At 42.8% G+C, this 15,329-nt stretch overlaps 1 protein-coding gene across 2 annotated transcripts in view; it reads left to right on the forward strand.

Moving 5' to 3' along the window:
• The window catches only part of Pdcd6ip (programmed cell death 6 interacting protein), a 56,135-nt gene that overhangs the window by 27,010 nt on the left and 13,796 nt on the right, over positions 1-15,329 (forward strand). For both annotated transcript variants that reach the window (XM_052187088.1, XM_052187089.1), the window contains exons 9-12: positions 1,527-1,650; positions 5,355-5,532; positions 8,589-8,700; positions 9,499-9,668. In XM_052187088.1, coding sequence (XP_052043048.1) covers positions 1,527-1,650; positions 5,355-5,532; positions 8,589-8,700; positions 9,499-9,668 — 584 coding nt within the window. The remainder of the gene's footprint in view (positions 1-1,526; positions 1,651-5,354; positions 5,533-8,588; positions 8,701-9,498; positions 9,669-15,329) is intronic.

Raw genomic sequence — 15,329 nt, forward strand, 5'->3', positions numbered from 1 at the left:
GTCATGGAACTCACTCTTGTAGACCAGGCTGTCCTTAAACTCTGCCTTTCCTTGCTTCCCAAGGGCTCTGATTACAGGTGCGCACCACCACTGCTTGGCTTTTATTTTCCATTTTCCATGAAGAAAACAATGCTCTGGTGCAGCCTTCTCTTTTTTCTAGGTGGATCTGTGTGATTCATATAAAATCTCACATTCTTTTTCTAATACTTAGATTATAACATTCATTTATGTTGTTTAAAAGAAATGTGGGAATAGACATGGTGGTTCGTGCCTGAAATCCTAACTCCTGTGAGGCCGAGGCAGGGATCTGAGTTTGAGGCCAGCCGGCTCTACAAAGTGAATTCCGGGCCTAGCTTGGCTGTAGGATGAGTAAGACTTGCCAGCAAACTGCCAGATAACCGGACACGGGAGTGTGGGAAGTTAAGCGTGGTGTCTTCTGTGTGGTTTTCAAGGGAAAAGCAAGCACTGAAGCGTCTGTCACAGATAAACCAGATGTGGTGTTTGAGACAGAGCTTAATAAGGTTAGGGCTTGAGACAAGCCATACCATATGTTGGTGGAACATTTGTTATATTTGAGATACCGTTACTGGGAGGCTGGAGAGATGGCTCAGCGGTTAAGAGCGCTGACTGCTCTTCCAAAGGTCCTGAGTACAGTTCCCAGCAACAACATGGTGGTTCACAACCATCTATGATGGGATCCAATGCCTACTTCTGGTGTGTCTAAAAATAGCTGCAGTGTACTCATGTAAATAAAATAAATAAATCTTCAAATATATGGTTATTTATTTACTTATTCATCTGAGATAGAGGTTTCATCTAGCCTAGCCTAGCCTTCAATTCACTGTAAACTAGCTTGGCTTTGAACTCCCCCTCTCCTGCTTTAGCCTCCTAAGTGTTGAAATTACAGATATGTGCCCTCATACTTGGATCAATAATTTTTAAACCATTATCTTTCTAGGATAGTTTTTTCATTAGATCAATGTTCTTATAGCCTTCTTTTGATAGTGTGAATATATGTAATATTTGTAGTATTTTATAGCTTCTGGCAGATCTGGAGAATATTTAAGTTCCTGGGAAAGAGTGGTTATTGAACTTATTTTTAATTTAATAAACAGAAAGTATTTATATTTACCATGTGCCAGTGATTGTTAAGCACCAAAAGATGAGTATTTGTCTCTCACAGCAGCTGTGTGGCCCAGGAACTTATTGATGTCTGTGCCACTGATGAGGATGCTGCAGCCCAGATGGGCTGCATAGCTAGGGGATGAACTGACTATACTGTCTGTCTGTCTAGTTCCCAAGTGAGCAGTACCACCAAGAGCCCCCATATGATGACTTAAAACCTTAAGGGAAACAAAAATTCAAAAGGAAGCGGTCACCGCTTTTGCCCATCTGCGTGGCGGTCTGGGATTCTCTTCACGGCTGCTGTTCAGTATGATCTTGTGATCTTATTCAGAATGTGCGTAGTCATGTCTGTAGCTTGAGTCGGTTCCATGTATTTACTTGGATATTCTCCTGTCTTTTAGATTTGTTTGAGAAGATGGTCCCTGTGTCTGTGCAGCAGTCCCTGGCTGTGTTCAGTCAGAGGAAAGCTGACCTGGTTAACAGATCAATCGCTCAGATGAGAGAAGCTACTACTTTGGCAAATGGGTAGGTGGATCCTGGCTTTCAGAACTGACTTAGAGGTTCTCAAGTTTGTGTTTTGAGTAATTTATGAACATTTTTTAGTTGTTAGTTTTTCTTTTTAGTTTTATTAGCTTGGAAATGAATACCAAACAGACATAGACACACACACACACACACACACACACACACATACACACACACCTTTCTTGCAGTCATTTTATTAAAAAGCCTTAGGTAAACTAGAATTGGAAGGAATGGAATTACAGAAAAAAGTAAGAATATTTGACTCCTATTTTGTATTTCAAGAGATTGAGTGAGGCAAAATGGGTAGAGATGAGTCCTTGAAGATGCACACTCCAGGCTCATAATATGGCTCAGCGGGTAAAAGTTCTCGCTGCCAAGCCTTCTGACTCATGTGCTGTTCCTGGGATCCATACTGTAGAAGGACTCCTACAAGTTGTCTCTGACACATGTATACTGTGGGAGGTGGGTGTCCACATGCATACTCAATAAATATAAGTGCAAGTAATAAAAACTCATGGAACTGTACTGTAAACCAATTTTTATATTAGATTAAGTAAACATTCCATGGGTTGAAAAAATTAGGTATAATTTACATATAATGAAATGTACTCATTTAAAATGTAGTTTATTCAGTCTGCTGAATGCATTATCCATGTAACTACTACAAAGAGAAGATAACATAAACCAGCCCTCACGCTGCCTCCTCTTCAGTCCCTCCCTCTATCCTTAGTTCCTGGATTCTCTCACGTGGGCCATGTGCTTGGCAGTCTGCCATAGTGAACACTAGCGTGTATATCCTCGTTCGCCACAGCGTGCACCATGGGTGCCATCAGCAGTGCATGCTGCTCCTGCCGTGTGCGGTGGCCATTCTGTCCATCGCTGTCACATAGTACCCACAGGTGCATCCTGGGGAGGAAGTGTTTGTTTTGGCTTATGATGTGGTGGGAAAGGCGTGAGGGTGGGAGCAGCTGGCCATGGCTTCAGGAACATGAGGTCACTGGTTATACTGCATGGTCAGGAAGTAGAGCTGGGCTGTGACTTCCATAGCTTGTCCTCCAGGGATCCACTTCCTTCCCAGCCAGCTGAGTCCTCATACTCAGTGTTTTATGAGTGACAGAATGCTGTGGAAACTACTTGAGGGAATGTCTTAGTTCCTTTTCTGTTGTTGTGTTAAGGTACCTTAACAACAAAAGCAGTGTAAAGGGTTTATTTTGCTTTAGAGTTCCAGAGGGACGGGGTGGGTAAGGAGGGTGTGGAGGGTACTTAGGATTCATCCCAGCTGTTATGTGTTAGGTGCATTTCTACCGCCGTGTTTTTTCTACCGCTCTCAGTCATTTATTGCGTTTCGAAAACTTAGGTTTTCCTGAGATCAGTGAGGTAGTTGAGTGGGCACAGGCATTTGTCTTCAAGCCTGATCACTTCAGTTTGATCCTTACGACCTACATGGGGAAGGCAAGCTCTGATGCCTGTAAGGACTCCATGTGTGTCTCCTTCATACATAAATTAAGATTTTTTAAAAACCATCTTTTAAAAAAAGATCTATTTAAAGTAATTTATTATATTTGTTACAAGTATATTATAAATTACTATAGTATTTTACTTGCATGTATGTATGTGTACCATGCTTGTGCAGTGCCCATGGAGGACAGAAGAGGGCATCAGATCCCCTGGAGCTGCCTTTGTGGATAATTGTTAGCTGCCGTGTGAATGTTGGCGACTGAGCCCCACTGGGCTGGGCCCTCCACAGTGCAATGAGTGCTCTTAACAGCTGCACCATCTCTCCTAATCGGCATGTCTTTAAAGGATTCTTCATGTGTTTTGGATGCAAATCCTTTGTCAGAGATGTGTAACTGCATTGTTTTTCAATTTTGACTTTTCATGTTTTCAGTTAAAGATTATGTAAATTTTGCCTGTTTTTATTTATGAAAATTTGTATTAGGTCCTTCCTCCCTCCCACCATCCCTCCCTCCATTTCAATACAGAGCCTCATGTATCCCAGTCTGGCCTCAAATTTCATGTGTAGCTGAGGATAGTCTTAAACTCCTAGTCCTCTGCTGTGTTTCTGGAAGGCTGGGATGACAGGTGTGGTTTGCTGTCCTAGGATCCAACCCCAGTTTGTCCGTGCTAGGCAAGCACCTACCAACTGCGCTCCATCTCTAGCCCCTTGTTACTTTTCTTGTTGTTATCACAGAAGATTTATGACGTCTGCTGGTTTTAGGAGTGATCAGGACAGTGCGGCAGGCATGGTTCCATCCGTGCAGCAGGGGCTGGTGGCATCGTTTGTTCATATCTTGGCAGAAGTGGAATGGGCTCTTAATTCGTCTAAGCTGGCCATCCCTGACCTACCTGTTGGCCATGGTTACTGCCTAAAGATTTCACAACCTCTCTAAACAGTACCACTCCCTAGGGCCAACTGTTAAAACATATGTACCTGTGCGGGCATTTTACATTCAGGTTGTGACATAGGATTTCACTCTGAAGCTGAGTGTGTGCCACTATGTCAGACATAACAAAATGCATTCACTTCTATATGGTTAAATGCGATCTGAATTTAGACAAAACCATGTTCTAAGCAGTCTATCTTACAATATCCTTTTGTTTTTTTTTTGGCATTGTAAATGGTAAATAGGGGTAGATTCCTTCCTCTGCCTCTTCATGTCAATGAAAAGTGACTGAAGAGTTTTATGGTGTTATTGTACCATAAAACCCAGAACATGGGAGAGTATGCAGTTAATACTTTGGTCTCCTGTGTTCTTTGGTTTTTGTTAGATATAAAATAACAGTTGTACATTATTGCTGATTTATTTGTGACAGCATAAAAGACAAATATGAAAGATTACATCTTAATAGATGTAGTTTCTGGTGGTAGGGGTGTGGGTTAGTGGTAGAGTGTTTGCCTCACATGCTTAAGGCCCTGGGTTCAAACTCTAGTAACACAGAACAAACAGTTTCTGATTTTAGAGAGAATTGAAGTTTCAGCTGTAATCCAAGACTGTGGTAGAATATTTTACCTGCCATATTCCCCCTCTCCTTCAATTTTGTTTTAAAATTTGAGACAGAGTTTCTGTGTGGGCCTGGCATTCCTGGAAATCACTGTCTAGACTAGACTGGCTTGGAACTCACAGGGCAGACCCGCTTGCTTCTCTCTCCTCAGGTCTGTGCTGCTCACGGCTTGCACCACCGTGCCCACCACTGTTCTTGCTTTTTATCTTTAATTCTGAACTCTGAACTTAAATGTCTCAGTTTTTAATTTTTTTAAATACTTTTTTGAAAATTTATATATGTGTATAATGAATCTTGTCATTATCTGTCCCATGCTTTCTTTCTCCAGCTCTACTACCCAGCCAGCACATTTCCTCTTCCCCCAGTGTCTGTTCTTTAATTATTTTGTTTTAATTGCATTAATCATTGATCTCTCCCACTTATTTTTAATAGAAGTCATTACTAACTCATTGTTGATTTGGGTAGATATAGTTGACTGTCATGTTGTTGTTATTATTTTGGCTTTTTGAAATAGGGTTTCTTTGGTTTATCTCTGACTGTCTTGGATCTTACTCTGTAGACCATGTTGGCCTTGAATTCAGAGATCCACCTTCTTCCCAAGTGCTGGGATTAAAGGTGCATCACTACCACTTGGCTAAGTGACTGCTATTTTAAAGGCAGTGTAGACTTGCACATGACACAACTTGTTTCCTATTTTGCAGAGTATTGGCCTCCCTTAACCTTCCAGCAGCAATAGAAGATGTGTCTGGAGACACCGTGCCTCAGTCTATACTCACCAAGTCTACATCTGTAGTTGAACAGGGAGGCATCCAGACTGTCGACCAGCTGATCAAAGAGCTGCCTGAGCTACTACAAAGGAATAGAGAAATATTAGAGGAGGTATGTTAGAAAAGATTGGCCTTTCAAGTAGAAACTGTCCTCGTGGTGTGCAGTAGGGTTAGGACTCAGTGCCTGGTTGAGATCACTGTGCCTTATATGCCTTTAGCTTCAGGAAGAATTCCACTGAGTGACAATGAGCCATTCTTAGGGGAAAATAAATGCATATTAGCTAAATTAGTCATCCAGTCATTGACTGTTGCATAGTAGTGAATTGGGATCAAACAAACTGTTCAGGCATAACACTTCATAATTAGTCATTTCTTTTGTGTATAATAGAACATTAGGTTCTGTATTAGATAGGAAATTTTTGTTTTTGTTTGTGTTTTTGATTCTGATGTCCAGGCTGGCTTGTAGCCAAGAATGACTTTGAACTTTGGATCCTCCTGCTTGTACCTTCTGAGTTCTGTGATTACAAGCGTACATCCTCACACTCAGTTTATGCAATGCTTGGGGACTGAACACAGCTTTGTGCATGCTAGGCAAGCTCTTTATCAACTGTGCTGCAGCCCCAGACATGGACTTCAGGTTTCTTAGTAAACATGGAATCACCCTTCTCCTGAGTTAGGATCTTAGGGGCTGTGATACACTTTTAAACTAAGAAGTGGGAATATCGTAGTATCAGGTTTTACACACGCTACACACACTACACACACCCTGTCCTTGTATCCTATGGCCCATATATACTGTTAAGTTGTGCTTAATGTTGAATGAGGTTTGACCATGAATTCACGCTCCCTATATCCTATGGATTCTTCTAGGTAGGATCTGTGCTTTTTTAGCTATTAGAACGGCAGTGCACACCCAGCAGCTCTTACACTCAGTGTTTTGTTTTTGTGGTTACTTTTCTTTCTTTCTTGTTTGAAATAATCTCATGTAATTTTGGCTGGCCTGGGAGTAGTTGAGCGTGACATTGAACCTGAAACCTCCCCTCCCCCAACCCTCCTCAAGGGCTAGAAATACAGGTGTGCGTCACCAATCCAAGTTTATGACACTGAACAGAGAGAGGCCTTTGTGTAAACTAGGCAAGCATTTTCCCACTCAGTTATTTTTTTTATGTTTTCAGAATTTTAGAAATGCATTCTTTGACTGCTTCATACATATCTGGTACCCTCCAGCCTCTCAGACTACTCCCATGCTTACCCTCCTACCTTCACAGTTTCTGGCTCTCCTCAACCCCCAATCCGGCACGTCCAGTTAGTGCTGCTAGCATGTATACGAATGCTGTCCATGTAGGCAACCCACAAGAGCCCACACCACACAGAGGAAATGCTGCCTCCCCCAGCAGCCACCAATTGCTAGTTAGGGGGTGAGCCTTGTGAGCACCTGTCGTAGTCACTCTTCTATTGCTGTGAAGAAACACCTTGACTAAGGCAAAGGAAGCATTTAGTTGGGGGCTTGCTTATATTTTCTGAGGGTAGCTCATTATCGGTGGTGAGGGGCATGGTAGCACTCGGTGCTGGAGCAGTAGCCGAGAGCTCTCTCCTGATCCATAGAGAGCCGACTGAGGTCAGATGTGGGCTTTTCACGCCTCAGACCTGAGACACACTCCTCCAACAAGGCCACATACTGAATCCTTCTCACATAGTGCCACTCTTTGATGAGTAAACATTCACATATATCATATATAAGCCTTCAGCAGCCATCCTTGTTCAAACCACTGAGCCCCTCTCCCATCCATGTTGGAATGTTGACTTTGAACTTCTAATCCTCCTGCTTCCATTTCCTGAGTGCTGAAATGACTGGCATGTGACACTATACTTGTTTGATTGTTTTGTGTGTGTGGTCCCTCCCCACCCCCCAGTCAGGGTTTCTCTGTGTAGCCCTGGCTGTCCTGGAACTCACTCTGTAGACCAGGCTAGCCTTGAACTCAGAAATCTGCCAGCCTCTGCCTCCTAAGTGCTGGGATTAAAGGCATGCGCCACCATGCTCACTGTACCCGGGTTTTTTATGTGGTGCTAGAGACTGAAGCCATGGCTGTAAGCATACTAGCAAACACTGTAACCATTGAGCATCCTGTTTTCTTTCACTGAGAAAGATAATAGCTACCCTTAACACTTGTGTCACGAGTACACACACGCACTCACACACGTACATGAATCCAGTACTTTGCACCTGTTAGGCAAGCTCTCCACTATTACCGAGTGTCTTAGGGTTTCTATTTCTGCACAAACATCATGACCAAGAAGCAAGTTGGGGAGGAAAGGGTTTATTGAGCTTACACTTCCACATTGCAGTTCATCACTAAAGGAAGTCAGGACTGGAACTCAAGCAGGTCAGGAAGCAGGAGCTGATGCAGAGGCCATGGAGGGATGTTTCTTACTGGCTTGCTTCCTCTGGCTTGCTCAGCCTGCTCTCTTATAGAACCCAAGAGCACCAGCCCAAAGGTGGAACCACCCACAAGGGGCCCTCCCCACTTGATCACTAATTGAGAAAATGCCCTACAGCTGGATCTCATGGAGGTACTTCCCCAACTGAAGCTCCTTTCTCTGTGATAACTCCAGCCTGTGTCAAGTTGACACACAAAACTACCCAGTACACTGAGCTACCTCCCCAGATCAAGTTTCTGTCATGTTGTAACTCAGATTTCTGCAACAAGAATGTACCACTTTTGTACTAAGCTGATGTGGTAGCTTACAACTATAATGTCAGCACTTAGAAGGCAGGAAGATCACACATCTGAGGCCAGTATGGGTTATATATTGAGACCATTTCCAACAAAACAAAATCAACATAGCAGTCAATTAGTGGCTTTGAAAATTTTCCACCTCATTAGTTATCTTCTTTATTGGATATAATCATTAAAAGAATAACAGGCCTGGTAGCTTTATGCTTATAATTTCAGCACTCAGGGAAATGGAGACAGAAGAATTACAGTAGGTTTGAGGGCAGCCTGCTCTACATAGCAAGTTCTGGGCTAGCCAGGTCTGTGTAGCTAGACACTCATAAAACCAAAGCATATGAACAACCCTCTCAGGCCTCATAAACAACGATAAAAATGTTTGAGGTTTCTTTTTTCAATACTAATAATGCTGTCTCAATGATTTTTGCTTCCTTAGTCGCTAAGATTGTTGGATGAAGAAGAAGCAACTGATAATGACTTAAGAGCAAAATTCAAGGAGCGCTGGCAAAGGACTCCGTCTAATGACCTGTACAAGCCTTTACGAGCAGGTACCCATCGCACAGATGACCAGCATGCAAGGAATTTCACATTTATGCATATATTTTTAAAAACTAGACTCAGTTGTAAACTCACTTTTTACTTAGCTGTGTATGAATAATGAACCCAGGCATTTGTCCATAACAAAGACAGAGCTGTAGTGAAGCTCACATAGTCTCGCTGTGATGGGTTTAGGCAGATCCTGTACTGCTCCAGCTTTTCCAAGCCCATGTTTATTTTAAAGATGCGAGGGAGGTGATCTGTATGATTTGGTAATTCCTTTTTGACTTAGTAGTGAATTCTAGGTGATTAAAAAAAAAAAGAACCATAACAGATACTTTGAAATAAATTATGCTTTTTTAAGAATTTGATTATTAAGATTTGTGCTTACAATAAATAATATCAATATTCATTTTAGCTAGAGATTTTATTTCTGTTAGATATATCTGAAAATGGTTCTATTTATCTTTGAAGTGAGAGCATCCCGTGACAGAGGATTACTTTTTCCGTGAGTCGTACCCCATTCTGGCATGAATGATTTCTTTCTGTATTTATGAATGCTAGAAAGAAACTAGACAAATGCCAGTTTTCTTTTACTGGGCAGCTGTTAACCAAGTGACTACAGATTACTGCACCCTAGCTTCATAAGTAATTTTGGTTTTTTCCTAAATCACAACTGCACAGATGGATGGAAGGTCTATTGCCTAGTGAATTAGGGCTTACAGAAGGGGAAGGAAGATGAGGACCAGAGCTTTAAAGATCTAGTCAGCCCCGTCAGCCTGCTGAGTTCTGGAAACTCTTTTTCCCAGAGGGATCCAAATTCAGAGCCGTTCTAGAGAAAGCTGTGCAAGCGGACGGACACGTGAAGGAGCGTTACCAGTGCCATCGCGACACCATCGCGCTTCTGTGTAAGCCGCAGCCCGAGCTCAATGCCGCCATCCCCTCTGCCAACCCAGCAAAGACCATGCAGGGCAGCGAGGTGAGAAGGGGGAACTTGATGGGCGTCCTGTGTTTATGGGACTCTGTTCAAGTTCCTATGTAGAGACCCGTGAGGGTTTTACTGTCAACTCAAACAAAGCTGAAGGGGGCTTGAGGTGTTGCTTCATGGAAGACTACTTGCTTAGCTTGTACCAAGTTTTGGGTTTGACTCCAAGTACCCCACATTCTTGTACACTCACACACAGACACATAAACACATATAGAAGAAAATTAGGATTATATCAAAACTGGTATTCTATATATGGAGTGGTAATGGAGTTATCGATTAACATCCTGTTGGAAATTTTTACTTACTTTCGTGAGCTGGTACTTCATATGCTAACTGTGTTTAACTCAGATTTTGTAAAAGAGGGAGGCTTGGAAAGGACAGAAACTTCCCTTGGGGTGAAGAAGACAGGGAGCCTTCCAACTGTAATTTCTTTGTTCTTTATGATTTTTTTCTGCCTCCCATAATATTCTACATGGGGCTGGTTTGAAGGGAAAATTGGCAAGGTATGCATATTAATAAATGGACAGCATCAGGATGATATTTCTAATGATAGCAGTAAAGAGAAAATCCACAGAGCCCCTTGGTTAGGAAAGTCTTACAGAGGAGGGAAAATGCAGGCTAAATGTGGTGGTGGCCACTGTAAGGAAGGTTGTGTTACACTAGGGTAGGGCTTCCCTGCTGCCTAGGAAATAAGTTCAGGCAAGGAAGAAACACACAGTGTATTGAAAAGGTACATTTCCAGGCATAATAGATTTCTAAAGTTGTTAATACTGTTCTTTATTTCTCTTTGTACATAATAATTTAATATATTCTAGCAAAACTTATTGCATGAGATACTGTGTTAAGTACTTCGTAAAATTAGCAAATGAATACAGCCTTTATTTATCTCAACTTTTTCAGTTTGGAGCCTTAGTCATGTACAAAGATGACAATGATTGGTTACAAGTTTATAAACTCAGCAGGAAAAGCATAAGGGGTTGCTGTTGGGATTTAGACAGTAGTGTGGGGCACCAGTTTGGGAGTCTTCTTGGGAAATTGGTTCACTGTGAGAACAGAGGTAGAATAAATAGAGACAGGTAAGGCTCCTCATGGCTGAGTTAGTCTGAGTGTACTGGTAGAGGGTGTGGAGAACAGAGCAGGTCCCAGGCAGCACTCAACAGTAGGAGAGCTGCAGAGCGGAGTGTCTAATGGATCTAGGTCTACAGGATGGGTGGACCATGATGCCTGCATGTGGTCAGAACGCAAGGATGGGAGGAACAAGGAATCTAAACAAACAAGAGGCTAGCCCCAGGGAAAGCAACAGGATTCCTAACCCCTGCCCTGCTGGGCTGAGGAGTAAACCAGGGCCTGGTGCATATTATACGGACATTCTAGCACTGACCTGAGTCCCCAGCTTACCCCAAACCCCCTTTTCTGCCACAGAGCCTTTATACATGCCCAAGAAAGCCTTTTACCTGCAACCTTCTAGAGCCAGGGATTGAATCTGGGGCCTTGTGCATGCTGGGTAAGCGTGCTATCACAGAGCTGCATCTCCAGCCCTTTGCAGTTTTCTTTTTTCTTTTTAAATTTTGAGAAAGATGCTTGTGGGACATATCTTTCTTTTTGGTGTCTTCTTTTTTCTTTCCAACCTGGGAATTGAAATCAAAGGTTTGTTAAGTTCTACAGTCCCAGCCCATTGGTGTCTTATTGATAAATTTGTATGGCTTGATTTCCCTTTAATGGAAAAGCAAGAATTATTTGTGCTAAGCAAAGTCAGAACTAGTAAGCCTTTATTTTCTGGTAGTTTTTGGTAAATTTATTAATTTATATTAATGGAGGCTTTTTGATAATCTTTAATGCCATTGCACACAGAAGTAAAGTCTTTTATAATCAACACTAAGCTATTGTATTGAAGCTGAATTTCCTGACAGAGGTGGCAAGGAAATGCTCAGCACTCTGTTTATGTGTCATGAGCCTCTGTTAATTAAGATCAGCATTGTATGTTATCAAAGCTGCTTCAGACTGTTATCATGAAATTTGATGATAGTTTACCAGAGTGTTCATGGTAAAGTATTGCCATTGAGAGCCAGGCATGGTGGTGCATGCCTGGGTGGACACTTAAGAGCTCTCTGAGTTCGAGGCTAACCTGGTCTACATAGTGAGATCCAGGTTAGCCAGGCTCTCTGATGAGACTGTCTTTTTTCTTTTCCTTTTTTCTTTCTTTTTGATTTGGTTTTTTTGAGACAGGGTTTCTCTGTATAGCCCTGGCTGTCCTGGAACTCACTCTGTAGACCAGGCTGGCCTCGAACTCAGAAATCCGCCTGCCTCTGCCTCCCAGAGTGCTGTGATTACAGGCGTGCGCCACCACCGCCCGGCTAGACTCTGTCTTAAATATATGTGTTTCTTATTCTTTCTCTTTGGTTTTTTCTTTTGTTTGTTTATTTTGACTTATTCCAGTTTGTTTTTGTTTTATTTTATTACTATTCCTTAGATACCTGTGCTTCTAAGGAGAGATAGAACGGGTCTGGATCTAGATGGATGGGGAGGGGGAGAGGAACCAGGAGGAATTGGGAGAAGGGAAACGCTAATTAGAATATATTCTATGGAAAAAAAATCAATTTTTTTTAAGTCTTAGAAATATTTGTCTATTGTTTTTTTATCTTGAGCATTTCATAGATGGCACAATGCATTTTAATCCTATCCACACTCCATTTCTTCTTCTCAGATTCATTTTTTCTTTTATTAAAAATATTCTTTTCTCAGAATATATCCTGATTATAGTTTCCCCTCCCTCTACTCCTCCCAGTTCCTCGACACCCTCCCCTCCCTTCCTTTCCCTCTCATTAGAAAAGAACAGGCTTTAAAGTGATAATAACCAAACATGACAAAGTAAAATACAGTAAAATCAAGCAAAAGCCATTATATTAAAGTTGGACATGGCAACATGTCAGGAGGAAAAGAGCAGGCACAAGAGTCACAGATCTGCTAATTGTGTCCCAGTCAGGAGTCCCATAAAAACACCATGCTAACAGCTATGACATACATGCAGAAGAGCTGTGCAGACCCTGTAGGCCCCGTGCCACCTGCTTCAGGCTCTGTGAGCTCGCACACACCTTGCTCAGGTGACCGGGAGGCTCTCCTGGTGTCCTCCCTCCCCTCTGGCCCTCAACACTTTCCACCTCCTCTTCTAAGGGAAGAGATTTGATGGCTCTCTCCACATAATGTCTGCCTGTGGATCTCTGCATCTGTTCTTATCTGCTGCCAGAGGAAGTCTTTCTAATGATGACTGGATAAGGTACCGGTCTATAAGAATAGCATGATATCATCAGGAATCATTTTAAAAATCTATTTCCTTTTATTAAATCTTTATTGATTCTTGATCAATGTTTCACATCATGCACTCCAATCCCACACATCTCTCTGTCCTCTTGTATCTGCCCTTTGTCCTTGCAACTCTCCCCTACCCCCATAAAATAAACACACACACCAAAAATATATAAAGCATATAAGATATCTTTGTAAGGGTAACTGTATGCAATAAATATAACAACTGTTTTTCTTTATTCTAGCTGATTCCCCAGTAATGACACACAGAGACAAAGATTTATTTAATCCAACTTTACCTGGGCAGTCATTGATCTCTCTTAATCCTATAAACTAATCTGGCTATCTCCCAGCCAGAATCCCAAGATACCTGTATTTCAGTATTGGCCTGGCCCTCTGGGCTTCAGTTGTCTTCTGCCTTGATGTTTCTCTGGACACCTTCCTCATGGCTGAGTAAGCCTTACTCTTCTCTCTTTCCCTCTCCTGGCTGGTAGAAGTTCTACCCTATCCTCTCTTTGCCCAGCTCTTGCCTGATCAGCTTTTATTGACAAGGCAGAGAATAAATGATAAGCATTGTGTATAGAAACTTGAGACAGGAGATTCATGAAATAAACATTACAGGATTGAAACAAGATATGAGGGCAAGAGAAATCAGCATTTGATAACAGAAGGATGATTTTTACACAGTGTGCAAAAACATGCCTACACATTTCATCATGGAAGTTGTAGTATGTCACAATATGTCCCACACTATATCCCTCTGTCTGCACATCTTCACTTGCAAATGTTCACTGCAATGAGTCATTGGTCTGGTTTGAGATCTCCGGCTTCTGTGACACCATCAATATTGGATCCTAACTGGGCATCTTCCCAGTTATCCTGTTGTTGCTTTGTGTCATGGAGATCCTGCAGCTTTGGATCAGCAGGACTGATCCTTTCAAGCCTCCCAACTGTTTGCAGATGGAATAGATTTTGGATTGGCCACTCACAACAGGCTGCTCCTCTCTAGTCTTGCCTGTCCACTCCCATCTCTGTAATGGTCAAGTGTGGGCTGTGTGCCTGCCTCTCCCTGGGACCCTGGGATGGCACCGCCATCATCATGTTGCTCAGGGAAGGCAGAATACAACCCGAGATTGGGGGCTCCTAGCCTGGGTCACCCGGGTATGAAACAGCAGGGGTAGGAACAGATGTGGTTCTCAATTTTCTGTGTACCCAGATACCTCTGGGGACTGTGAGAAGCTGTGAATGGAGGTTCCCAGCCTCCTGGGTACCCAGGTGCTGCTGGGGGACCATGACGAGTTGAGAACGAGGGTCCACAGGCCCCCACTTCCTCTGTGCATCAGGTGGGAAGGGGATGGCTGAGCCCAAAGTGGGGCAAATTCTGGTCTGTTTGAGTGAGTGCTGGAGTACGGAGGGGCTGGAAGAGAGGCCTTTTCTGGGAGATTTAGACCCAGCTCTTTATGACAAGGCTCTTGCCCACTTCCCTGCAGTGATCATTGATGAAGGAGACGTCGTGCTTATCCAAAATGTTTTATTGTTATGGAGGATGTGAATGCATACTTAATCAGGGTGCAAAGGGATTAAATAGCTTTTGCAGAAAGGGATGCCCAGGAAGGGAAGCTTATAGGGTAAACACTCGGGGCCTATCTAGATACCTCATTAGCATGCTACGTGACAGGTTATCATGGTCCTCTCGATGGGGTATTATGGTTATGTATTGGGGGACAGGTAGACCCCAGTGGGAAGCTGGCTCTAATACATGCCATTCTCATTATAAAAATTCGTGGGGTTTTTAAACATGCGTCAATCTTACCAGGTCTTCTGTCTGGTGCTGTGGTCTGCTTGACCCACACTCAAGCTGTTCCACTTCTCTCTCTCCCATCTGTCCACCACATATTTCACATTGTGGTGGCTCCCTCTGCAGGCTGGCCACATGGCTGGTGGGCCCCTACGTGTCCTTGCTGTGTGGCGTGGCAGCAAGCAGGTATCTGTAGCCCACCTGTGCAGTGCTCTGGAGGGCAGCAGGTCTGTCTTCCTCCTGTGCTGTGCTCTCTGGATTTGATTGATTTTTATGAGTCCTAGGCATAAAAAAAGCTTTGGCCACCAAGCCAGGCATTAGGCTAAGATAAACAAAGAACTCTGTCCCTGACTGATACAAAACACCACCAAGGTGCCTCTTTAAGTCCATTTTCATAAAAAAGAAAAACAAACCAAAAACCAAACACCTAGCCATTTGAAACAGTTATTGAACTGATAAAGTTTTGTGACATATACTTTTTCCAGAAACCAAAGTTTCTTGGTTCTGTGCTGTGACAAGTTCTTCCTTCCCTGATCTGTTAACACCATCCT

This window comes from Apodemus sylvaticus, chromosome 7 (genome assembly GCF_947179515.1).
Source record: "Apodemus sylvaticus chromosome 7, mApoSyl1.1, whole genome shotgun sequence".
Taxonomy (NCBI): domain Eukaryota; kingdom Metazoa; phylum Chordata; class Mammalia; order Rodentia; family Muridae; genus Apodemus; species Apodemus sylvaticus.